General features: G+C 42.6%; 1 protein-coding gene across 1 annotated transcript; it reads right to left on the bottom strand.

Annotated features, from left to right (window-relative positions):
- Positions 1-7,160: 7,160 nt before the first annotated feature.
- Positions 7,161-27,330, bottom strand: LOC132900178 (myelin protein zero-like protein 2). The gene is made up of 4 exons (XM_060942217.1): positions 27,120-27,330; positions 11,005-11,174; positions 8,472-8,682; positions 7,161-8,387 (listed from the first exon to the last, which is right to left on the bottom strand). The coding sequence occupies exons 1-4, from the start codon at positions 27,178-27,180 to the stop codon at positions 8,224-8,226; spliced, it is 606 nt and encodes a 201-aa protein (XP_060798200.1). The 5' UTR covers positions 27,181-27,330; the 3' UTR covers positions 7,161-8,223.
- Positions 27,331-27,660: the final 330 nt, after the last annotated feature.

Raw genomic sequence — 27,660 nt, 5'->3', positions numbered from 1 at the left:
AAATTCTCCTGGGTTAGGTGGGTGAGTGTGTGGAGTTTTGCGCGCAGGTCAATAATGTATTGGATTTCATTTTTACTTGGTGAAGGTCCCTCCTCCCAATTTTCCCGCAGCACATCTAGAATGCCGCGCGGCTTACGCCCATATAACAATTCAAATGGGGAGAACCCCGTGGAGGCTTGGGGGACCTCTCGCACTGAAAACAACAAGGGTTCGAGCCACTTATCCCAATTACGTGCGTTCTCACTTATGAATTTTTTAATTATATTCTTGAGGGTGCAATTGAACCGTTCAACTAAACCGTCCGTTTGTGGGTGATACATGCTGGTGCGGATCGGCTTAATACCCAACAACCTATACAGTTCATTTAGTGTACATGACATAAACACGGTGCCTTGGTCAGTCAGAATCTCTTTTGGGATTCCAACTCGGGAGATAACACGGAACAGCACCTCCGCAATACTGCATGCTGAGATATTGCAAAGAGGCACCACTTCCGGGTATCGCGTTGCATAGTCCACCAGAACTAATATAAAGCGGTACCCTCGTGTCGACCGATCTAATGGCCCGACGAGATCCATCCCAATTCTTTCGAATGGGGTCTCGATTAATGGGAGAGGGCGCAAAGGCGCTTTTGGAATGGCCGCTGGATTTACTAACTGGCATTCGCGGCACGCCGTTCACCACCTATGGACATCGCCGCGAATCTCTGGCCAATAGAACTGGGCCATTATTCGGGCTAGTGTTTTATCCTGCCCTAAGTGTCCAGCCATGGGATTAGAGTGAGCCGCCTGGAATACCAATTTCCGGCGGCTCTTCGGAATCAACAGCTGCGTGACTTGCTCTTTAGTTTGAGTGTCCTGCATCACTCGGTATAATCTATCCTTCATAATTGCAAAGTAGGGGAAGGACGGGGTGGCGTTTGGCTGGAGCATTTGACCATTGATTACTCTCACTTGGTCAAATGCATGCCGCAGAGTCTCGTCTTGCGACTGCTGTAATGGAAAATCCGCGAGGGATTCCCCAATAGAGAGAGGAGGAGCCAGCGGCTCCTCACTCTGATGCGGAGCTGACATAGACGGCTCTGTGACAGCTGCTCCTGCCAACGCGACACCGGGACCTCCCCTTATTAAACTACGGCAGGACCCACTCTTCACTAGGTGACTCATTAATTCCCCAAATCCTGGCCAATCCGTCCCCAAAATTATTGAGTGGGTAAGGCGAGGATTAACCGCCGCCTTCACTATAAATTTTTCCCCTCGAAAAAAAATGTGGACCGACACTAAAGGGTAGTTGTGAATATCCCCATGCACACACAACACCTTCACCAATTGTGCTCCCCCCAATGCCTCTTCTTGCACCAGGTTTTGATGGATTGAGGTCTGATTACAACCCGAATCCACCAACGCCTGATGTGTATCCCCTTGGATACTCACTGGTATGCGATATGCACCGGCCCAATCAAGGGCGGCTCCTGGCGCATCGGGGATCCAAACCACCACGCCCACCTCCATTACCGAGCACTGCTGTTGAAGGTGGCCCGGCTCCCTGCAGCGCCAGCAAACCGGCCCAGGCTTCCTCTCTGCACTGGTGCTCTGGGGCTCACTCACCTGAGGGTGGGGAGAGACAGACACAGAAGGGAGAAATGGGAGGGCACCACGGGTGCGGCGGGCCGGCCCCCGCCTCCGTGGTGGGGGAACAGGGCGAGGATGAGACACAGGAGGAGAGGAGGGGAGAGAGAGAGAGGAGAGGGGAGAAGAGGTGGTCTGCTGTCCTGCCATCAGGACAGCCGCCAAATGGTTCTCCGCCAGCTCCATTGCCTGCTCCATTCCAGCGATGCCGGGCGGTGGCACTGGACCCACTCTGCAGCTCAGGCTGGTAGACACGCAATGAACTGCTCCAGCGCCACCTGGTTGATGATCCCCTTGGCGTCGCGGTTGTCGGGCCTCAACCACCGCCCGCAGGCATCCCGGAGTTGCTGGCCAAATGCGAACGGCTGGCCGACTTCCTCCAAGCACAAAGTGTGGAAGCACTGCCATTGTTGCTTGGGGGTGTGCCCCACACACTGGAGGACGGCCCAGCGAAGGTCTGCGTAGGCCAGCCGGCAGTCAGCGGGGAGCTGTAGCTCTTTGAGCAGTGAGGAAGGCCTCGGGGTCGTCCTGCTGGCCCATCTTCATCAGGGTGAAGGGGGACGGCCCCATGGCAGGGGACCCCGCCGACGCGAGGAGGTGCCGGAATACCTGTCACTCTTCCTGCTGAGCCAGCACCAGGGCCTCGAACCGCTGTTCCTGTTCCTTCCGGAGGGCGACTAGTGCCTGGTGCTGGCTTTGCTGGGCCGTGGCAAGGGCGTGGACCAGCTCGGCGAAAGGGGAGGACTCCATGGGGCTGTTTTGCTTCGGCGCTTCAATTCCTGGGTTTCGGCACCACTGTACCAGTTCAGATGGGTGGGTGGAGCACAGAAGGACGGCAGGCAAGAACTGAGTTCACAAAACCTGTTTATTATAGCTTTTCAGCCTTACTATACACATACACACACACACTCCAGTCGTCTGGTTGAGGAGAGAGCCCTCTCTGCTCTCACTCTCTTCCTTAAATAGGGCGCGGTCACTGGGGAAGACACACAAACACATTAATCAACCTCAGGTGCAGTGATTCTGCCACTTACCTTCCCCGACTCCGCCCTCCGGTCACAGACCGATGCTTGGCCATGCCCCCGCTGCCACAACAGCCCACTTAGAGTTTGCCAAAAGGAACCTAGAGGACTCTCAAACCATGAGAAACAAGATTCTCTGGTCTGATGAATCCAAAATTGAACTTTTTGGCCTGAATACCAAGCATCATGTCTGGAGGAAACCAGGCACTGCTAATCACCTGGCTAATGCCATCCCTACAGTGAAGACTGACAGTGGCAGCATCATGATTTGAGGATGTTTTTCAGCAGTGGGAATGGGGCAACTAATCCTGATAGAGGGAAAGATGAATGCAGTTAAGTACACTGAGATCCTTGAAGAAAACCTGCAACAGAGCGCTCTGGACCACTGACTGGGGTGAAGGTTTACCTTCCTACATGACAATGACCTGAAGCACACAGCCAAGAGAACAAAGGACTGGCTTCAAAGAAAGTCTGTGAATGTCCTTGAGTGGCCCAACCAGAGCCCAAACCTGAATCCAATTGAACATCTGTGGAAGGAGCTGAAAATGGCTGTGTACTGATGCTCCCCATCCAACCTGATGGATCTTGCAAGGATATGCCAAGAGGAACGGGCAAAAATGCTCAGAAACAAGTGTGCCAAGCTTGTAGCTTCTTTACCAAGATGCCTTGAAGCTGTACTTGCCGCCAAAGGTGCATCAACCAAGTATTAGACTAAGGGTGTTTACAGATATGTAACCCCTAAATAATCTATTTTTATCAGTAAAATAAAATTGCATATATTTCTAAAAACCTGCTTTCACTTTGCAGAGGTGGTGGCATGAAATTTTGGATGGGGGGGCAATGTGTCCTGCGCCAAAGGCATGCCAAATCTAGGGGGGTCCGGGGGCATGCTCCCCTGGGAAACTTTGGAATTTTTAACCCTCTAAAATGCTATTTCCCACATTTGAGAGGCAAATTTTGGTGGAGTAAAGCTAAGTTTAATGTCTCTACTAGAGTACATTTCGTCCATGTATTCTCTCTCTATGAAACAGAACCAATGATACTCATCTCATCTCATTATCTCTAGCCGCTTTATCCTTCTACAGGGTTGCAGGCAAGCTGGAGCCTATCCCAGCTGACTACGGGCGAAAGGCGGGGTACACCCTGGACAAGTCGCCAGGTCATCACAGGGCTGACACATAGACACAGACAACCATTCACACTCACATTCACACCTACGGTCAATTTAGAGTCACCAGTTAACCTAACCTGCATGTCTTTGGACTGTGGGGGAAACCGGAGCACCCGGAGGAAACCCACATGGACATGGGGAGAACATGCAAACTCCGCACAGAAAGGCCCTCGCCGGCCATGGGGATCGAACCTGGACCTTCTTGCTGTGAGGCGACAGCGCTAACCACTACACCACCGTGCCACCCCCCAATGATACTATAACGTAATTACTTCTACTTAGTATCATTGAGAGGATAACACCCTCTTACCATGGGTTGCTGTCAACATGTATCATGATGAAACTCTACACAGTACTAGTCAAATATTTCAATGATTAGGTCAAATAGCCTTGGAAAATTTGAATAAACACGTGATAATACCTAAAATCCGATCACATCTTTCAGCAATCCTGTTTTGACCAAGGAATAAGCCCATGAAAGTAATATTCCCGATCCTTCAAGGACCGCTGTCAGCTCCTGGGAAATCCAACTGACTGGTAATGACCGGTCGTGACCCCAGATCGGGTGCGAATTAATTTTTTTCTGTCTGTTGCATATTTTTCAAATCAAAACTGTGTGCTACCGGTGTATTGAAGCATGTATGAATGACATATGGAACTGTATCGGTAAATTGGAAAAATTACATTCCCTTAGTTTTCTCATGGATCCCCCCCCCACACACACACACACAAACAAAACACAAGAAAATTTGTCCTCAATGTCCTTGTTGAATTAAAGAGCTAATATATTTATATACCTGCTCAGCTACATGGTATAAAGCAAGAGCACGAATAACTGTCTTTCCTTTCATCTTCAGTGCGAGTAAACATTCATTCATTTCTTGGTTTACAAAATTTGACTTGGGATGTTAATAAAAAATTTATACTGAAAACTTACCTCATTATCATCAAGCAACTTGGGTGCCTTTGTTGAGCCTAAAAACTTTGCAATGGATATTTGTCTGAAACTCCTCTTCATACTCTGTGAGAGTTTGACTCCCCACTCACGTCTGTATTGCAGTGTGCCTTGCCAGATGGCAGTAGGTACCATTTTTATGGTGGTCTTTGGTATGACCCGACCGTGAGTAGAATTTGCAATCTCCTGATCAAGAGGCAGACACGCTAACCACTAGGCCAACTCACGGTTACCAGAGGACTAGCCCCACCAGAGATAGGTGCCACCTAATACACCATATGGCACAGGAAGGACTTTCCTTTTCATACTGATTTTCAGTGATTAGTCAGGGCAGCAAGCGAATTCATGTAGATCTAGAGCAGCATCAAGTTTTTGGGCGTCTAAAACTGCTTGTATGCCTCATGAACGCTATCTAGCCATCCAGACAGGACACAAGTTATCAGTCAGATACAAATGTAGCAACACTGTCATAGCCTTGCTGTCACAGAGTCCCCACTTTGGCATGAGTACCCAAGGAGACCAGACATGTCTAGACAGTTTCCACAACAACGGGTTAATTAGTCCACAGAATATTCATAAATCAGCTTGTCTACTAAAAGTGATGGGTTTTACAGTTCTGCGAAAGCCAAATAAGGAAAATCCCGGAAAGCAGAAGCAATATGTGATGTCAGGGCCAGGCTAATTTGCATTGGTTTTGGTGCGAATGGGTGCTACCAACCTACAGTACAAAGGGATGCCACCAGGGTGCCAGGATGAAGGGACACAGCAGGATTTAATAAGGGAAAACAAAGGTGGGCAGTGGGCTGTTTATTCACACTACTCTTGCCTTTTCTTCTTTGTAAATAGTCAAAGGACTCCCATCGTAACATAATTTTAGCCCCCACCCCTGCTTTGTCATTATGGGCTATTTTGTGTAAAATTTTATGACAAAAAAATGAAGTCAATCTATTGTAGAATGAGTCTGTAACATAATAAAACATGGAGAAGGTGAAAGGGGTGTGCAGACTTTCTGGCTTGACTGGATGTATGCATATATATATATATATATCTCATCTCATCTCATCTCATCTCATCTCATTATCTCTAGCCGCTTTATCCTGTTCTACAGGGTCACAGGCAAGCTGGAGCCTATCCCAGCTGACTACGGGCGAAAGGCGGGATACACCCTGGACAAGTCGCTAGGTCATCACAGCACTGACACATAGACACAGACAACCATTCACACCTATGGTCAATTTAGAGTCACCAGTTAACCTAACCTGCATGTCTTTGGACTGTGGGGGAAACCGGAGCACCCGGAGGAAACCCATGCGGACACGGGGAGAACATGCAAACTCCACACAGAAAGGCTCTTGCCGGCCATGGGGCTCGAACCCGGACCTTCTGGCTGTGAGGCGACAGCGCTAACCACTACACCACCGTGCCACCCCCACATATATATATATATATATATATCATCTCATCTCATTATCTCTAGCCGCTTTATCCTTCTACAGGGTCGCAGGCAAGCTGGAGCCTAACCCAGCTGACTACGGGCGAAAGGCGGGGTACACCCTGGACAAGTCGCCAGGTCATCACAGGGCTGACACATAGACACAGACAACCATTCACACTCTCACTCACACCTACGGTCAATTTAGAGTCACCAGTTAACCTAACCTGCATGTCTTTGGACTGTGGGGGAAACCAGAGCACCCGGAGGAAACCCATGCAGACACGGGGAGAACATGCAAACTCCACACAGAAAGGCTCTTGCCGGCCATGGGGCTCGAACCCGGACCTTCTTGCTGTGAGGCGACAGCGCTAACCACTACACCACCGTGCCACCCCCATATATATATATATATATAAAACCAAACCTGGCGGCACGGTGGTGTAGTGGTTAGCGCTGTCGCCTCACAGCAAGAAGGTCCTGGGTTCGAGCCCCGTGGCCGGCGAGGGCCTTTCTGTGCGGAGTTTGCATGTTCTCCCCATGTCCACGTGGGTTTCCTCCGGGTGTTCCGGTTTCCCCCACAGTCCAAAGACATGCAGGTTAGGTTAACTGGTGGCTCTAGATTGACCGTGGGTGTGAATGGTTGTCTGTGTCTATGTGTCAGCCCTGTGATGACCTGGCGACTTGTCCAGGGTGTACCCCGCCTTTTGCCCGTAGTCAGCTGGGATAGGCTCCAGCTTGCCTGCGACCCTGTAGAAGGATAAAGCGGCTAGAGATAATGAGATGAGATGAGATGAAACCAAACCTGTGGTACATTAAATTACCAGATTTCTTTTGAGAGGGGAATATAAACTCTTTTTTTTATAGTAGCTTTGCCTTTTAGCTGAGAATTTGTAAACACAATTACAATTATAGCCAAGAAAAGAGTATACTTAAACAAATATAACTATTGTATTTACTGTATTGTAAGATTTGTTTGTTCATTTAACATTGTCAGGAAAGTACATTACAGTCTGAACAAAATATTAGGTAGCTCACACATTTGGACCTAAATGAATATCATTTACACAAAATGAAGAAATATTAAGTAAGAGCAAAGTAATAGCTTCACTGAAGGGAGGAAACATCATCTTGATTTTGCTTGCCAAAGAGAGAGAGAGAGAGAGAGAGAGAGATTAAAAATGGCATGATGTCCAAAAGAGAGGCTGCCAGCGGTGGAACTGTGCAGCGGTGTTTTTGCAGAGTAGCTAGAATTAAACAAAAGATTATAAAATGTGAAAACAAATACGACAAATGCACTCGCTTATACAATATACAGTATATTGCATGTAATGCTGTAATATAAGGCATGTACATTTTGCTAAAGTCATTACTCTCAGATAAACTGTCCCCTTCCTCTCATCTCCATTCCCACAAACTGTTCCAGGAGCCAGGCTAACACAGAAACTAGCATTACAGGAAATGAGCTAAGCCAGAAACTAGTATTACAAGAAACATGTTAACATAGAAACTAGCATTACAGGAAACAATCTAACATAGGAACTAGCATTATAAAAAAAAAAAAAACAAGCTAACAGAGAAACTAGCATTACAGGAAGCAGGCTAATCCAGAAACTAGCAAAAAAAAAAAAATCCATAAATTAAGACAAACAAGAATAGTCATTCAATTAGAACAAAAGTAATGGAATTCTATAAAAGGAGAAAGTGTTAGTATGTCCTATGAGTGAGTGTGTGTTTATGGGAGTTGACACACTGCAGTAGCTGAGCTGCATTACTGGAAGATTTAGCGCACACTGCACTTCGGAGGCAATCTTTTACCGTTTAATCGTCATTTTGTCATTTTCATCTGTCTGTGATCTTTGCCATTTAAGGATTTTTGTGGCCAAGGTTCTGCTGTGAAAGTACGTGGTAGTTTACAGCAGACTGCACAGGAAGTGCAGCTTTATTTAACACCTGCTTTTCCCTCCATCATCACGTTCAGTTTTGTTCCTCCGCTCCATTCATTGATCCATCTTTCACCACACCACCAGGTCTTTTCGTTCCCTTCGAAGTCTTTCTTGATCCATCCTTTTAAATTTTCGACACCGCCGTACGAACACGTAGATGGCCAGGACAACAATCACTAGCAGCACAGCACCCCCGATGGCCACAGCGAGAATAACGATCTCAGAGAAAGGAGCTAGAAAAGAAGGTGGAGATGTTTAAGAGTATAAGGTCTGCTTGTTGTTATGAGAACTTGTGCTCAACATAATGACCATCTCACCTGAAGCAACGACCCGTAGTTGAACTTCTCCAATGTTCCCATGGACATCGGGCGGGTTCTTCACCTGGCAGCTGAACGTCCCATTGTAGCTGAACATCACATCCCGGACCAGGATGGAGGCATCACTTGACGAAATGTCTCCCACAAACACCACTTTCTTCTGGAAACGACCCGCATTTGGAAGAAATGACTTCTCATGGAAGTAAAACACCTTTGAGAAAGGCACAGAGGATAAATGAGCAAAAAACAGCCTTTTTTAAATTTAATATCACACAGATGGACTTTTGCTCTTTCTCTAAGTTTCAGGTTTGCTAAGATTGTATTATATGATATCAACATCGTGATTTTTTTTCAAAATACAATTTTCAGATATTGTTAGTATTTCTTATAACAATTACAAACTTTTTTAAAGAATATTTCTTTTTTTCTTCTTTTTTCAGGAATAAAATATTAGAATTTTCCACTTTTTTAGTTTCTTTCTATTTCATAATTTTTGTAGATGCTAATAAAAAAAAGTATCATCAAATTTTTAAACAATTACCGACTGATTGGAATCAGGGGATTGATATGAAACTTTATTTTATTTTTTTAATTATAAAATGTTAAAATTTTCTACTTTTTTTTGGTTTTCTGTCAATTCTGTCAGTACGAAATCATTTTTGTAGATTTTAAATAAAAATTTCATCAAACTTTTAAATACTTAAGAACTGATATTTTAAAAATGTTTGCATAATTATTTATTATAAAATGTTATAAAATTCTACATTTCTCCCACAATTTCAGTGTGAAATAATTGTTGTAGATAAAAAGTTAAATAAAAAGGATTACTAAACTTTTTAATACTTACAAGCTGTTTGAAATTGGATTTATATGAAAGTGTTGAGACAGATTGGGGTTTTTTTTAAATTATAAAATGTTACAACTGTCTATTTTTATTGTTGATAAATAGAAGTCATTGAACTTCAAATCATTACAAATTTGACCAGAATTCACTGATTTTATGTTTCTATTAAATCTTTAAAAATATCATTTGTCAGGAAACATTATTGAGACATCGTTTTTTTCAAACACTACTGTTTTTTCTGGCAGTATGTGTGTTATAGAGACGTGTTCATGAATTCACACACACACACACACACACACACACACACACATACATACACAGAAAACATGAGTCAGGTGTACAGAGCGCAAAAATAATACCTGTTTACAACATGACCTAAATATCACTGCAACTGAGCCTCAGTCAGCAGTTCTGTTTTTACAAGCTCACTCAGCGCTTTACATATCCACTCACATGCTCTAGTTAATTTACTTAAATGTAGCTCATTAAGGTGTCTAAGGACTTAAACGAGTCAACATGTGTTTGTTAAGCTGTATTTAATGCATGTAAAGCTCAAGTGAGTCACTTTGAATCAGGTACACCACTCTGACATGAAAATATTAACCTTTCATGAACAAAATGTTGGCAAATATTGGCAACTGGCAAATTGATTGTTTTGCTATTAATACAATAAATGTCTTAATTTCTTCATTTACTAGGGTGCCAAAACTAATGAAAAAATGAGTGACTGTATTCAATTGTTAATTGTAATGTAACATTAAGTTTTGAAAAGTATTACACATTATAAAAAAATCATATTCTATGACATAACTTTAGAACTTCAGAATAATGTTGCAAAGCATTACACGTTGCAAACTTTGCAACACTCTGTGTTGTGCAGATGTAGGAAATTAATCAGCAGCAGGTTGGTATGATGAAACGGAGTTAAGGTTAGCACCCTGAAGCTGATTATTCTCCTGACATCTCATCCGCATATTTATTTCAATATAGAAAACTGTACATCATCAATAATGTAATGTAGTTGCTATAGAAACGGTAACGTTTTAATGATAACAAGTACATTCATGTAAACCTGTGATTTGCGGCTGCACTACTGACCGAGCTGCTGTTCAGCACATTGCGACTGATCACAAACCAGAATTCAGCAACGGAAAAACACGTATAGCATTGAGTGCAAAAGTTTGTACACCTGCACCACAAAATTGAGGCTCTAACATGTAATTCATAGCAGCATTGATTGTATTATGTTTCACTATCACAAGGTTTTGTTGTTGTTTTTTTCAAATGATTTTGTTTCATTTTATTGTTATTCTCTTGGAAATCTTTTTTTTTTTCACCTAGAAACTTCTTTTAAGATGTGTATCTATGGTGCACCCACACCCTAGTGCTCTGACACACTCACAGGTCCGGTAATATCAAATAATCAGATAATCTCTGTCCACTTATCTAAACCTCCATGTCTTTAACACACAAATTTGCAGTTCATGATCTGCTGATCACAGGAGGTTGGACTCGTTCATGGGCACCACCTCTCATTCGTCCGAGCCTCAGGAGCCCTCTGGAGGCTGCAGAAATTGTAACACCTACATACCTAGAGATATAACTGACACGCTGATGGAGAATATACACATATTACACACATATTGATATCCACTAGTACACATCACACAGGAGAGCAACGTGACCTACAGACTCCTCGTTGCCGGGGCGGAGCGGCCTGAAGCTCCAGGAGATGGTGAGACTTGAGCGTTTGATCGGATGCGAGCTGTGAAATGTGCACTTCAACCGGACATCTGTGCCGTTCACCGCCTGCACACGACCCGACGTGTACACTTGCATCGCAGCCACACTGTGCCATCCTGCAACACACAGTAATGTTTGTTGAGCTAAAATGGGAAACCAGAACAATCAGCAACAAACACTAGACAGTGATGTATCGCGGCTTAGGATACATGAGGCAAAAAAAAGTAATGTGACATGAAGCTGGTGAACCATCTAAGAGGAGTGTAGCTGAGACGAGTGAAAAAGTCAGTCTTTCTGTTACCACATGGTGGCGCTATACCAGAGTGTCATTCAGGTTATGTGGATATCATCATAACTATCATATCCAATAACCTGTGACATTTGAGCCATGTCAAGCAATGCATGGTGAAGTTATGAGGCACTTCCCGTTTGCGTGGCGAGACATATAAATTCATCTTGTCGCCATTTCAATGCCTTGTAAGATATCAAAAATCACTTTGCAATTTAAAATCAGTAACATCTTGACATTATGTATACCAAATCTGACTTGAATCTGATAAACTGCCGAGAAGGACTATTTCAAAATGTAACGTGTCAAAACGCAACAAAATAACTCACATCCTGTTGGGCATGGTTAAAGCAATGTATACTTTACGAATGTATGCTTTTTACAAATGCGTTCGTCCTTGGGAGACGCATGTGTGCACCAAATTTGGTGTGTGTATGTGAAACTATATGCCAGGGACAAGACTCAATTACAAATGGTGGCACTATATGCCGCTTTTCCACTACAAACGCGGCTGAGCCGTGCCGTGCTGAGTCGAGCTGAGTCGGGCTGAGCGGGGCTGTTGGAGTTGCATTTCGACTACAACCGCGCTGAACCGTGCTGGCTGGAAGTGGGTGGACACATTGGGTGGAGTTAGCGAAAGTGGGTGGACGTCACGTGATGTCATTAAGCAGCGCAAACAGTGACATCAGTGACAGTGGCGGAACAAGTCAGAGCCGGGCCGGGGGCGGGGCAAATGACCGGGCCCTTTATTAAAGCTTATCATAACATCATTTTAGGCTACAAAATGTCCGCAACTGCGGTGTTTACCAATTTCAACACTACCGGGTGCAACTATGTTATTTAGTACATCAAGTCCTTCAAACGAACATGTAACTCAGAAACAAAAAACATTAGGATACTGTACATGGCTCATAATAAAACATCAATAGCCTATACTGCGCACATTATTTGAAGGGCATACGAATGAGCGCTCAGAGGTTGCAACGGTGACAGGAAGAGTCAGAAATAAAAGGAGGGCGGTGCAAACCTCACTGAATGCACTGTGTTTACCAATTTCAACACTACGGGGTGCAACTGTTATTTTGTACATTAAGTCCTTCAAACGAACATGTAACTCAGAAACAAAAAAACATTAGGCGACATACTGTACATGGCTCATAATAAAACATCAATAGCCTACTGCGCGCATTATTTGAAGGGCATACGACGAGCCTTGCGCTCCGCGAACTCGTCCACGATGCTCTGTATGTCACTGATTCAGTGATCTTTTAAGCGGTAGTCTCACCACCCGGATAGTAAACAATAAACATGGAGGACATGGAGTCGTTAGTGTTGCTGGTCTTGGTGCTGTGGCTTGTCGTCACCGACAACGCCAACAGATACTGGCAAGAGTGTATAGATGAGGCGAGGCGCATAAGGCTTCAGAAATTCTCGTAATTCATAATTATTCTCCTTCCGGGTTTGCGGTGTTTACAGATCCCAGCGTGCTCGCGGGGCGTGTGTGGGCATGTGAGGACACGCCTCCTCACCAATCAGTGCACAGGGGAGTGTCTGCTCACGCCCCCAACCTCAGTCGGCACGGTTTGGCTCGCTTCAGCCCCACTCCAAAACGGTGCGAGTTTTAGGGGCTAAGCAGGGCTGAAGCGAGCTGAGTCGTGCTGGTTTTTGGTAGTCGAAACGCGAGCCGTGTCGGGCTGAAGTGAGCTGAAGCGAGCTGAAGTGAGCTGAAAAAGGGTAGTGGAAAAGGGCCAATAGTGTCACTGGGCCACACCCGGGGCCAAAGCTCTGTCCCTGAGTAAGTGTAACAAACACTGATGTGTGCCAAATTTTATGAGTTTTGCCCATGAGAACCAAAAAATCCAGTCCTACAGTGCTCAGGCCCAAATATTAACAAAGAAGAAGAAGATGAAGAAGACCCTGGTAAGATGATACCATGGGGTCTTTATTTGTATTCTGTAACATGATCAGCTGTTATATTTTGTGATGCCATAGCACCTTGTTGTCACAAACATAATAACATTTGTTTAATTTAGTGACGCAACAGAAATTGTTTGCCTGATTGTCCAGAGATCGCAAGTTCGAATCCCAACAGTGCCACAGCCATCTGCAACCATTAGTCATAAGAGCTAATCTTGACGTGCTATCTGGCTGGGAGGGGCATATTCTCTGTCAGCTGTCAATCACATGGGAATTTATTCCATAAATTCAATTTAAGTTAGTGTATAGAAGCAGAATCATGCATTGCTACATGATATACTGTCAGAGGTGGACAAAGTACCCAACTTCATTATTTAAGTCAAAGTACAGATCCCACTGGTCAAATGTGACTCCAATACAAGTGAAAGTTGTACAGTCAAATTTTTACTCAAGTTAAAGTACTGAAGTACTTGCTTTTAAAAATACTTAAGTATTAAAAGTACATTTTAATAAATAGATTAGGGATAAAATTAGCTCATGTTTTAAGTCGTTCAAATTCTGTAAAGCTGCTTTGCGACAATGTTTATTGTTAAAAGCACTGTACAAATAAACTTGACTTGGCTTGACATTTTCTGTCAACGCATTGTTGTATTATTGCCACAACACTTCCAAAACCTAATGCCTCTGAAGCAACTGACTGGATTTACTGACTAACTTGTAGAACCTGTAGAATAAGCACCTGGTAGAATGTTACAAAATGAAACACAACTGAACTGAAATAGAACCACTGTCATTTTTTTTTTTTTATTGTAGCACTCCTCCCCACCCCCACAAAGCAGCAGTGTTCTGACCCAGCTCTGGTAGTGTGTGCATACATGTATGTGTATATACATATGTATGTTAATCAGGAAGACGGTGGATTAGCTGTAAATGCAGTTTGCTCAGAAAATAAAAATGACAATCCAACCTGATTAAAACCCAGGTCCACACCTCGAACTTAATAACTGCCGAACAGCAACACTGCTTTAAGCAAGACAAAAAAAAAATGCAAGACTATCAACTGACATCAAAACAAAAAATTCCAACAATTTGTTGTGATTGACTAGTACAATACTGTCCATCTCACAGGTCTCGTGTGTGTGTGTGTGTGTGTGTATGCATGCGTGCGTGTGTAATTGTGTGTATTCATGCACATATGAATCTACCTGTGGAATCATGGTGGTTTAATGTTAAGCTAACCAGTCAGTGAATCTCCACCTGACATGCTAGCAAACTCTTTTCAAACTCAAAATCATATTGGGTAGCTAATGTTACTAGAAAAGAAAGATTTCTACATTTTGTTTATTTGGCAAGATTATGCTAAAACATATTTCTGAAAGGACTTCAGATAAGGGGCAGCACAGTGGTGTAGTGGTTAGTGCTGTCGCCTCACAGCAAGAAGGTCTGGGTTCAAGCCCAGCGGCCGGCGAGGGCCTTTCTGTGCGGAGTTTGCATGTTCTCCCCGTGTCTGCGTGGGTTTCCTCCAGGTGCTCCAGTTTCCCCCACAGTCCAAAGACATGCAGGTTAGGTTAACTGGTGACTCTAAATTGACCGTAGGTGTGAATGTGAGTGTGAATGGTTGTCTGTGTCTATGTGTCAGCCCTGTGATGACCTGGCGACTTGTCCAGGGTGTACCCTACCTTTCACCCATAGTCAGCTGGGATAGGCTCCAGCTTGCCTGCGACCCTGTAGAACAGGATAAAGCGGCTAGAGATAATGAGATGAGATGAGACTTCAGATAAGGGGCGGCACGGTGGTGTAGTGGTTAGTGGTGTCACCTCACAGCAAGAAGGTCCGGGTTCAAGCCCAGTGGCCGGCGAGGGCCTTTCTGTGCGGAGTTTGCATGTTCTCCCCGTGTCCGCGTGGGTTTCCTCCGGGTGCTCCGGTTTCCCCCACAGTCCAAAGACATGCAGGTTAGGTTAACTGGTGACTCTAAATTGAGCGTAGGTGTGAATGTGAGTGTGAATGGTTGTCTGTGTCTATGTGTCAGCCCTGTGATGACCTGGCGACTTGTCCAGGGTGTACCCCGCCTTTCGCCCGTAGTCAGCTGGGATAGGCTTCAGCTTGCCTGCGACCCTGTAGAACAGGATAAAGCGGCTACAGATAATGAGATGAGAGAATGAGATGAGACTTCAGATATGTTAACGTTATTCATGTTAGCGTAACTCAGTTTTTACATGCTAACTAACAGTGTCCAATTTAACTAGCTATGTGTAAACATTAGCCATGGACAAGGCAATGGCAGCAGGCAAATCCATAGAACGTCATTTGACTAACCAGACTGCATAGCTAGTGCAACATTATCGCTAGCTTTAAAAGCACAGACAACTTCATTACAAGCTTTCTCTTGGAACAAAACGATTACATACCTCAATATGCTTCTGCAGGTCAGACGGCAAGTTTTTGTAGGCTGTAATGTGGTTCGTTTTAGGCAAACAAAGCAAACATTTAAAACTAAATGAATCTTTAATCCTTTCAGAAAACTGAAACAAGGGTTCTAGGTATGGCCACGGGTGTGTGTGCATTCCTCAGAAGAACCACCTCCTTCCATTCTGCCATCAACTGATTGTGTTCAATTAATATTGCTGAGAAATCACTGAACTTGATTTTATCCAGTCTATGGACGTGATGTGATTACTAGTGATTACTGATAGGCTCTCAGTGTCACCTGCGAAAAAAACAATCACGATTTAGAAAAGAAGAGAAAAAAACATTCACTTTCTAAGCTGTTTCATAGTGACGGGTAACGAGGACCTTGATAGAAATGTAGTGGAGTGAAAAGTATGATATTTGTCTTTCAAATGTAGTGAAGTTAAAGTCATAAGTTTCCTAAAAAAATACTCAAGTACAGTACAAATACTCAAAAAGTGTACTTAAGTACAGTACTCAAGCAAATGTACTTCGTTACTGTCCACCTCTGTATACTGTATAGTGTGTGTGTGTGTGTGTGTGTGTGTGTGTGTGTGTGTGTGTGTGTGTGTGTGTGTGTGTGCATTGTGACTGGGCTCTCACAGGGCACAACGGAAAAGGTCGTGGGAGAGTCCGGTTTTTATTTTTGGATATGAAGCCCATGGGACAAAGAAAGAACATATTCACTGAAGTGAGAATTTATAAACAAATGACTAATTCACATTTTTATTTTAGATTTTGGAAATACAACCAACTAATTTTACCAGAAAAAAGCTTCCTTTTTTTGTCATTATTGTCCAAGGTTTAGTAGGCTCAAGAAATGTTGGTTTGCTGATTAAACATTGGTTTTTGCCTATAAAAGTCGACCTAAATATTTGGGTCTATGAGGAATTTACACACACACACACACACACACACACACACACACACACACACACACACACACATATATGGGCTTATGCATAAACTTGCAGTACAAGCAAACTATTCCATCCCAGTGCAGGAGAAAAGTTGAAACACATCATCCATCACCTTCCTACTGTGTGTGTGTGTGTGTGTGTGTGTGTGTGTGTGTGTGTGTGTGTGTGTGTGTGTACCTTGAGAAGATAAAATATCTTCTTTTTCAGGCAAGCATCCAAGCCGTCACTGCATTATAAATTCACATCGTAATCAGAAGTAAAAGAGAGAATTCCCAGTAAATAATATTTGAGATTTATATTTGGCAGATTTATCATTAACTCGAACCGAACCTTAGAGCTCAGAGGTACGAGTTGCATACTGAGCATGTCACCTCAATATGACTTCATCTGAAAGGACGAGGAGGAATTTTCTCAAGCAGATTTAACCTTGATGCATGTAAGTAGGCTACTGTGAACTTTATCCTGCTAACAATTGTGTTCTTCAGCCAACTTTATCACAGTCATTGCTAACTAATGGCCAGTTTAAGCTACGTCTGTTTCTGTTATCTGACGCAAGGTTTTCTTTATCATCTTTAATCAGGTTGATAAATGTTAAGGTGTGGCTGGCTCCATGATTGGTAGCTCTGTGTGTGCGTGTCTTAGTCTAGCTTAGTTTAGATTAATTAACCGTCGGTGCTATTAAGCTGGATCATGCAAAATTTGTCTTAAATGCTTGATTTAAAAAGAACAAATTGTCATTATAGTGTATTTAGCTCAGTTTCTAGTTTTCTACCCATGCCATTGTTGCCATGGCTACATCCCAGATGTTAAGTTTGTCACAGAGAGAATAAAAACGCACTTCTTCTTTGTCCGATTGTCATTCAACGTTCTGTTTTTGACAAATCAGACGAAACACGTCCAATAAAATTAAAAATCGACTGCTGGTTCAACATTGTCCACATTGTCAGGGTTATGTAATATCAATTTAGAGCTATGATTACATATTTTACTGCATCTACATTTGTGTTGTCCAAGGTAAAAAAACAAAAACTAACAGCCAACCAATCAGAAACAAGCCTTTTCAATGGCATGGTGGGTGAGAAATAGTCCGTTTTATTATACGTGCACCGGCCACTTTAATAAGAAATTGTTCTTGATTCTAAGATCCCTGTTCTTGGCTGCAGGAGCAGAACCCAGTGTGTTCTTCTGCTGTTGCATGCTGAGATACTTTTCTGCTCACCACGGTTGTAAAGAGTGATTATATGAGTTGCTATATCCTTCCTGGCAAAAAAGCTCGAACCAATCTGGCTGTTTTCCTCTGACCTCTCTTATTAACAAGGCGTTTGTTTCCACCCACAGAACTGTCGCTCACCCACTCAATGTTTTTTTTGTTTTTCGCACCATTCTGTGTAAACACTAGAGACTGCTGTGTGTGAAAACCCCAGGAGATCAGCAGTTTCTGAAATACTCAAACCAGTCCATATGGCTCAATCCAACACCCATGCCACAGTGAAAGAAAGTCACACTTTGAGATCACAATTTTTCCCATTCTGATGTTTGAAGTGAATGTTAACTGAAGCTCTTGAGTTATATCTGTATGATTTGATGCATTGTGCTGCTGTCAAGGGATCAGCTGATTAGAGAACTACACCAAACACCAGGTGGATGGGGGGGTTTCCTAATAAAGTGTGTATTAAGATAGTATTAGGACACATTTACAGCAACAGTATGTGGTGTTGCATTACATTCTAAGACGATCTGGTGATTTCTATATGTGACAGGTGGTAAAGCTGTACAAAGGACGACAAAACAAAGCTGAGCTATGTTTAACTTTATGCAAACAAGTACTAAATTGACCTTTTTTTCCTATCAACTGTAAAACATGATCTGTGTTTGGCTCCTTGGTCCCATTTCATGTATCCATTACAGGTCTGCCGCTCTAAGTTTAAAAGGTGTTCAGTTTAACCAGAAACACCTCAGTGGCTTTTATAAAAATGATTTCACCTCCAGAATTTTATTTCTAGTTATTATTTTTTGGAATATTTTTAGGATGTTGCACTACGCTGGTGCTACCAGGGAAACCATAGCAACCAACAGTGAACTAAAGATAGGACACACCCACAAACGACCAGCACAGAGCAAATTGAGCGACGTGAGAAGAGAAACGGCTGCTGGTATGAGCACAGGGTTAGGCTTTATATAGAAAAGTGGTACGGTCTTTTCTCAGTGGAATAAGAGATGTCTATTCTGTTCTGCGTTTATTTATGAAGCCATTTTTCATAAACTGCCTCCATATATCACCTCAGTGTAACACTGGAAGGTCAATAACAGCTATAAAACCTATAAATAATGCGTATAAATATGCAGACTGAGCTGCAGGTTTATTAGGTACACCTACTGTATCAAGTGATTAATAAACCAGTGTGTATAGAGGAAAAAACAATATGCACTGGCTTCTAAGTGGAGGATTTTAATAATCATTATTTATGCCCACTATATAGGCAACCTAATAAACTGGCAATTGAGTTTAGAATATAAATAAATTATGTAAAATGCTCAGTTCATTCAACTCTCTCATTACACTGTGCCACTTCATGTAAATATTTCATTACAGACTTCAACAGACAGAAAAAAGTCTGATGTATGTATACACAGTTGTTTATAAGTGCCATAAATATGAATGTAACTATAAATTGATAAAAATACAGTAGTACCATGTATCATTCATTCATTGTAATCACTCAGCAAATTGCTGTGGTATAAGCGGAATAAATAAAACACATCAGGAAGTGATGCTATAGGAAAATTGATCAACTTCAGGTCGGAAACTCGACTTCATCACACCAAGCCATTGTTTGTTATTTTTCTACAGCAGTATGTCCTGGGTATGACTTTAAACTGCAACCGGTGGTGAGTCTCAGGTCCGGGAGGACTTGAGTATTGGGGAAAGTGGAGTTACCCCTTAATCACCATTGCTCCCAGGTCCACTCTGACCCAGAGTGGTAGCACCTGCCTGGGTTCCAGTTTTGGGTTAAATAGTACATCACCAATAAGGCGCTATTCAGTGCAATGTGGCAGATGAACCCAACAGGGTCAATGGCATGCCACCAGATGGCATGCAGAAGAGCCACTCAAATGGCCAACGGATGGCATCACTCAGCAAGTCAGTTGTCACTGTGGGGCAACTTCCATACCCATCAGGTCTGTGGCACTTTTGTGCACCACTTGGCATCAGGTTTGGAGGTCCAGAGAGACAACACAATGGGGGCATGACATTGTTTGTCTTACCTTACCGTGCAAGGCGCTTCAGTAAGAGAGGAGAATAGTACATGAGCACTCACGAGGTCAGACATTTCCATGGTGCTCAGCCGGGCCGGGCCGGGCCGGGCCGTTGGTGCCGCTGCTGCGGGCGACTCTGTTGCTCTGGTGCAGGCTTCATGGCCCATCTGTGTTTCTGCGCATCGTAATAAAGCAGCCATCATTGCTAGCGATGGACAGCCGACGACGACAGCAGCATAACCTGGTTAAGTTTGCTTTGACCCACATAGATTTACTTACATTTAAATAACTGGAATTAAAAGTGGCTGCAAGTTAACAGGAATTCGTCCAGGTTAGCGGGCATGAAATCAGCATAACCTTCTACAAGGGCAACGAGATAAAGGTTTTGCTTTTTAGAGTGACGTGCTTTCCTCATGTAGCAAATGAAAAGTAAAACCACCTTGGTATTTGTTGTCTGCAATTGGAACTACACCACTAGGTGTCAGTATAAGGTTACTGGTTATGACTGTTAATAGTGAGAAGAAGAAGATATGAGTTTAATGTGGAGCTGTACTGCTTCGTGCTTAATAACTTAATAAAAGAATTATAGTTGTAAGTCGTCCTCCTGTGCTTTTACTTCTTCAAAACATAACTAGAAAAGCACTCGGAGAGCACAGACCTCCGCCAAGAATCCTTTAAAAAATTCCGGGATCCAGACGGTGATCCGGATCACTGCCAAAATTTAATGGATTGTTACTTGTGCCAAGTCACACCTCTGGAAAAAAATTTCAGAGCAATCCGTTCATAACTTTTTCCATAATGTTGCTAACAGACAAACCAAGAAACAAACAAACCAACACTACCGAAAACATAACCTCCTTGGTGGAGGTAACAAATTGGTGACAAGGAACTTACTCCTGCAGTTTTCACTTTCTTGCAAACTACTGCTTTTTTTGTGACTATGGCTAATATCACACCATCCATCCATCCATCCATCCATTATCTGTAGTTGCTTATCCTATCCTACAGGGTCGCAGGTAAGCTGGAGCCTATTGCAGCTGACTATGGGCGAGAGGCGGGGTACACCCTGGACAAGTTGCCAGGTCATCGCAGGGCTAACACATAGACAACCATTCACGCTCACATTCACACCTACGGTCAATTTAGATCCACCAATTAGCCTAACCTGCATGCCTTTGGACTGTGGGGGAAACCGGAGCACCCGGAGGAAACCCACGCGGACACTGGGAGAACATGCAAACTCCACACAGAAAGGCCCTCACCGGCCGCTGGGCTCGAACCCAGGACCTTCTTGCTGTGAGGTGACAGTGCTAACCACTACACCACCTTGCTGCCCCCCAATACCACACTGTTCACCAATTTTTTTCTGCCTGCCCCAGGGGAGTCCACTATTCCATTCAAGTCATAGGAAAAGATGCTCAAGAAGTGCTGTTTGGTCATCGATGTGGAAGGACAAAAATGGACTGAGGCAAGACAATGTGCTCTTCTACTACACTGTCTTGGATTGGAGGGCCAAAGGACATTCTACAAGCTACTGAACACAGGCAATATGCTAGAATCGGCACTGACTGCTTTACATGGCTACTTCACGCCAAAGGTAAACGTGGTAGTAGAATGACACATGTTTAGGAAAAGAGTCCAGCTAGCCAATGAGTCCATTATTCAATACATTACTGCCCTGTGACAGCTGGCCGCTACCTGTGACTTTGCTAACTGTGAGGACATGATACGAGACTAGTGGAATATGTTGCAAACCCATGTATAAGAGAAAGATACGAGGTGGTGCTGAAGGAAAAATTGACACTAGAGGCTATTACTATTGCTAGTCAAATGGAGTCTGCTAGAGAACCAAATAAAGCCAGAGTGGTGGAAAGCCATCCCTTACCACATATGGATGAACTGCTTGCTACTCTACCTGGATCTACAGTCTTTTTTTACAATTGACCTTGAGAGTACTATCATAAACTTGCACTTCACCCAGATAGCAAGGATTTGAAAGCATTCATAACTCATGAAGGTCTTTTTCAATTCTGCCGGGTACATATGGGTGATTGTTTTTGTATCTAGTATAGAATCTTCTCCACAGTAAACACCTGTGAAAAATAAAGTAATACTTAATTAACTGACATTAGATTTTAACCTGATATGCTTAAAGTGTGTGTGTAAACAGTTACTGCTAACTGACTGTTACTGGAGAGAGAGAGATGAGGTAGTTTTAATCTGTGGTAGTTATTTCCTGTTTAAAGCCTAAAATAGGGATACAATGAGAGTGTTTGTGCATCACTATTGTTCTACACACTTGTTTTTGTGCCTGAAAGGAATTAAACGTGCCTGCACACACGTACACAAAAGGCCAGCCTGACACATGAGCAAACTAAGTGCCTGTTTAGGGCCCCCGTGGCCACGAGAGGGCGCCCAAGAGTACTTGAAATATCCCACAAAAGAGCTTAATTTTTTTGTTATATATCATGCCATTGGTAATCATACAAAAAAAAAGTGGCTAGCTAATACTACTGATTTAATCAATTCTCGCTACCTCTGTTAGAGCTGGTGTCATGTTCATATGCATGCCCGCTGTAACAGACGTTAACCGCAGTTTGATGTACAGTAAGCACAGTGAGGTAGTAAGGTAGCAAGCAACACAGCTACAACTAATAAAATTCATAATGGGTGTGTTAGAATAATCAAAAGTATTGGTGGTACCAAGGCAGTGGAGTCTCCCAAATTAAATTCTGCTAAGGTCCCCATAAAGTCTTGGGCCGGCCCACACACACACTTGTTTGTCCTTATGAGGACCTTCAGTTGACATACAAAATACTGTAGCTAATTAACACTATGCCTAAATCTGACCCTGACCTTAACCTTAGCAAGCAGAAGGAGATCTTTTGGCTCCATTAGTTTTACAAATAAAATCTGTAAAAACACTAATTTTATGGGGGCTGAGTGATTATGAGAACGTGTGACACTATCATATCATTGTGAGAACCACTGCTCTTTTTTTGGTTGGTGCAAAGTTCTTTTGGCTCTTTTCATTTTTTTTTATAAAAGCTGTAAAACACAATATGTTTTTGTGAGGACCAGATGATTGAGAGGACATTTGACACTATCCTATCTTTGTGAGGACCTTATTTTTGGTCCTTACAAAGTACTAAAAATACACCCTTTATATTTCAACTGGTCATGAATAATTTTTATTGTTATTCATAAATAAGAGTGAGTTAATGACTTGCCAAGTGATTTCTTGGTACCTTAATAGCAAACATTATTATATAAATATATAATAATTATATAATACTATATTTATATTATTATATAAATATAGGGCGGCACGGTGGTGTAGTGGTTAACACGGTCACCTCACAGCAAGAAGGTTCCGGGTTTGAACCCAGTGGCCGGCGAGGGCCTTTCTGTGTGGAGTTTGCATGTTCTCCCCGTGTCTGCGTGGGTTTCCTCCAGGTGCTCCTGTTTCCCCCACAGTCAAAAGACATACAGTTAGGTTGACGTGGGGCGGCGTTGGGCTGAGGTGCCCTTGAGCAAGGTACCTAACCCCTAACTGCTCCCCGGGTGCTGTGTGTGGCTGCCCACTGCTCTGGCTGTGTATGTGCGTGTGTTCACTGCTTCAGATGGGTTAAATGAGGATGAATTTCACTGTGCTTGAAGTGTGCATGTGACAAATAAAGGTTTCTTTAAATATGTATTCTGTAATAAAAGCAGTACGTTTTATCCATCCATTATCTGTAACTGATTATCCTGTGCAGGGTCACATGCAAGCTGGAGCCTATCCAAGCTGACCATGGACGAGAGGCGGGTACACCCTGGGCAAGTCGCCAGGTCATCACAGAGCTGACACATAGAGACAAACAACCATTCACACTCACATCTATGGTCAAGTTAGAGCCACCAGTTAGCATAACCTGCATGCCTTTGGGGGAAACCAGAGGAAACCCATGTAGACACGGGGAGAACATGTAAACTCTACACAGAAAGGCCCTCGTCAGCTGCTGGGCTTGAACCCAGGACCTTCTTGCTGTGAGGCAACAGTGCTAACCACTACACCACCATGCCACCCTTTATCACTGACATTTCTAAACCAATAACTATGTTATTCTATAATGTTATCCTTTTTGCACCCTTGTACTGTATTTTATGTTCCTTTCATTTAATTTCATATAGATCTTGGCAAACAAATTAGAAATATAATCCAGAATCAAAGTCATAATACTGGTAAAGGTTAAAAACAAACAAACAAACAAACAAACAAACAAACAAACAAACAAACAAACAAACAAACAACACAGTAAACAAGGCAGAGGAGCAATCCAACAAACAAAGCAAAGCAGGCAGTAAAAATCAAAGGCTCAGGATTTATACACATGCTAGAAATGGCAAAGAACTAACACAGACAAGCTGCTAATAGTCTAGAACCAGGAAGTAACCAAGACGCAATAGCAGAATTCACTCTCAAACTCCTGTGACCATGACGTCTGCTGGCAGGGAGAGGAAGTGCCGTGAGTTCTTGTTATATTATAATCCTTATCATTTTTCTTTTTTTTTATGCTGACACACTTATTCATTCTTGTCATTTCAATGTATTCTGAGGTTACCGGTACTTCTGTAACAGTACACTTTCCCTTGAGATCCTACAGGCTTATATTTATCTCTGTGGCCCATGAAAGCAAGAGCTTGTTTTCTTGGCTATACCTGCTGCCTAATTCTTCCCTAAGCGATCTGCGCTGCTTGCACGATCACTTCTAATCCAATTTTCCAGTGGCAGATATGGACACAGCACTGTCAGAATGGCGTGTATCACTCAAAGAGGATTTCCGCATGCTCATGTAGTCCTGCTTGGTGAATGTGGTAAGTCACAACAGTGTGTATAGCCTAGTGTACATGTTACACTGGCGTTCCAGTGCAATTGTTTTTAGTGTTGTAATAGATGGAAAACTTTTGGGAAATGAACTGGAAATGCTAATGTGACTAAAACAATTTTTCACTACTATTAGTGTGGATGAGGCCTTAAACATGTCCAAAAATTAGCTCAAGCTGTTTAGTAGGTCATCAAGGTTCTTAACAATATCATTACACTACTGATGAGTAGGATTGATATTGAGGGATTAGTTGATCCCCATTTTAGTGCCTTTTCAATGTGCCCTCATCGACTTCCCCTCACGATTACCCCTCGGGAATCTCCAACACCATCTTATTTTATTTTAGCTCAAGTGAAGTTTGTTAGATGATCCACTGGAAGGGTGAGGGCTCAAGTCAGAATAAATACAGATTTCAAGAGCAGGACTTGCCCGGAGTTCATTTCAGTTGGACAAAATTGAAAAAAGTGTGCGTAAGAGCAAATAAACATTGAAATAATTAAAATTTGGCAAATGTGTGCAGATAGTGTGCAGATCTTCTTCTTCTTTCAGCTGCTCCCATTTGGGGTTGCCACAGCGGATCATCCTTCCCAATTGATGATCCACATATTTGATTTGGCATAAGTTTTTACTTGTACACCAGATACCCTTCCTGACACAACCCTCCCCAATCTATCCAGGCTTGGGACTGGCACTAAGTATGCACTGGCTTGTGCATTTTAACTAGTGTGCAGATAACCAAGAAAATTACTTTATATATGTTTGTGCTTATTACCAAAGACAAGATTGTTCATAGGAGCCCTATAGATTTGTTTGAAGTCAGAGACAGCTGGAGGCCAAGGTAAAGGTTTCTCAAGAAGGCACCCAGAACTCCAACCCAAATTCCCAGCATTTTTGTCACTTTTGCAGTTCCACACATCACTCTACATGATGTGGTATTAGACTATTTGGTGTACACTCTACATTTAGAGTATACTCTGCACTCATTAAAACAACAACACCAGTCTTCTGAGGATCCCTGAGGACCATACTGGGAAACTCTATGTAGATTATTATTCCAGGACAACTTCATGACTATTTGTGGGCATTAATGTCACAGGAAAGGGGCGGTGAAAGAGAAGTCGAGATTGGAGCATTCAAGTGGTGTGAAAGCACGCAAGGCCAGATGGTCTTTCAGCGCTTGCAGGAAACACAGGAAAACACTAGACAATGCTTCACTGACTTAACACTCATACGGGAAATTCATTGGAACATCAACACCCTGTCTTAGAAGGCTTAGTGATGTGTAGAGTTACGCAACATTCTTTTTAAATGATCTCCACATTATTAAGCCTTGCTTATGTGATCTGTTTCAGAAGGTTTCAACATGCAAATGAAATGTCAGAATTCTTCAATCTCATTTTACTTCTTCTATGCTGTAATCATTCTGACTCTTCTGCAAATATATGCAAATTAATTCTCTTGGGAATTCTTCAATGTTTTAATGTTTGTTGTGAGTGTTCTGACCCATGAAAGATGCAAAGTAATCAATCTCAAAAGTTTCTTATATGCTTTTTCCTCTGAAAGATCCAGATCCACAATCCCTAAAGATCCCAATTGAAGATCCTGAAGCAAGCTCCCAACCACCTACACCAAATTACCCAAACCAAACTCGAAATACACCTGAACCAAAGCATGTAAACGAAGGTTTTAAAATACTTTGACCAAGAGTACCTAAATCAAGGTCCCAACACACTTTAAAGAAGGTCCAAAAATATATCTCTACACAAGCTCTTAACACATCTCAACCAAGTCCCAAAGCACCCAAGCTCCTAACAACATCTACATGAGGTTTTCTGAGCTTGAACCAAGGTCCCAAAATACCTGAACCGAGTCATAAAAACTTTTTTAAAGTACAAAAATCCCTGAAGCCAGGACCCTAACATGAAATCCTGAGTCAAAGTCCCAACACACTTTAAGAAGGTCCTAAAATACATGACCCAAACTTGCAAAGCTCCCAAAACAGCACCAAGTTGCAAATTAATCATCAAACAAAGCGCTAAATATTTTCCTGTTGGTGCGAACATCACAACCAATATCCAAATGAGCTACAGTAGTTTAGATACTGTATATACAATAGTTTGCCTCTATTTTGTATCTCTAATATGGAGCAAAACAATGACAAGGTCCATGCAATTGCAATAATATGGTGCAATAAAATTACAACTACAAGACTGTTTTATTTTACTCTGTTTTGCACAGCCCTAATATTAATGCCAGTCTAAACATCATTTTAATCTGCATACATGTCTGTAAAAAACAATTCTCAAAATGGAGATAAGTAGAAAGAGGACCTTGGGTTTTTTTTTTTCTTGGTTTCCTCACCTGAAGTGAAGAACAGCACGGAGAGGAAGAGGAGGAAATGAAGAGCATGTTTTACACACATGTGGAAAAAGTTTGGAAATTCCTTTGCACTCCTGTTTATTCCGAGAAGGATTTAACTCGCCTTCCCAATCCCAGACAGCTCCTGATTTAACACAATGACTAACACAGCAGTTTATAATGATAGGAAGCCTTGTCTCTTGCTCGCTCTTTCACTCCCTCCCTCCTGCCCTCATATTCATTATGCTGCTCTGGATTACTCAAACACTCATTGCAAAGTCTCCCAGTACTGAATTAACAGGCCTGGAGTGCTGAAACTAATATTGCAGTGCACATGTGTGTCTTTGTAAACTGTGTTAATTCAACAATGAAAGCATTATTGTAGTTAATAAAGTTAAGTCAATATTAAATGTGTTAATTCAGCATAGCAGGTGTTAAGTCAACACTAAATGTTTATCTCACACTTTGTGAAATAGTATTTTAATGCAGTACTCAAGGAATTACTTGTATTCAACATTTAAGGTAGGGTCGGTGACGTGTAAAC

This window comes from Neoarius graeffei, chromosome 16 (genome assembly GCF_027579695.1).
Source record: "Neoarius graeffei isolate fNeoGra1 chromosome 16, fNeoGra1.pri, whole genome shotgun sequence".
Lineage (NCBI taxonomy): Eukaryota > Metazoa > Chordata > Actinopteri > Siluriformes > Ariidae > Neoarius > Neoarius graeffei.
The sequence above is the reverse complement of the archived record's forward strand: the minus strand, read 5'-3'. Positions and strand labels throughout refer to the sequence as shown.

Bases quoted from the DNA above. Each gene is read 5' to 3' on its own strand.
- LOC132900178 (XM_060942217.1), bottom strand. From the start codon at position 27,180: ATGTGTGTAAAACATGCTCTTCATTTCCTCCTCTTCCTCTCCGTGCTG. The intron at 11,175-27,119 runs GTGAGGAAACCA...TGTGTGTTGCAG, and splicing joins CGTGCTGTTCTTCACTTCAG to GATGGCACAGTGTGGCTGCG. The intron at 8,683-11,004 runs GTAGGTCACGTT...CCTTTCTCAAAG, and splicing joins GCCCCGGCAACGAGGAGTCT to GTGTTTTACTTCCATGAGAA.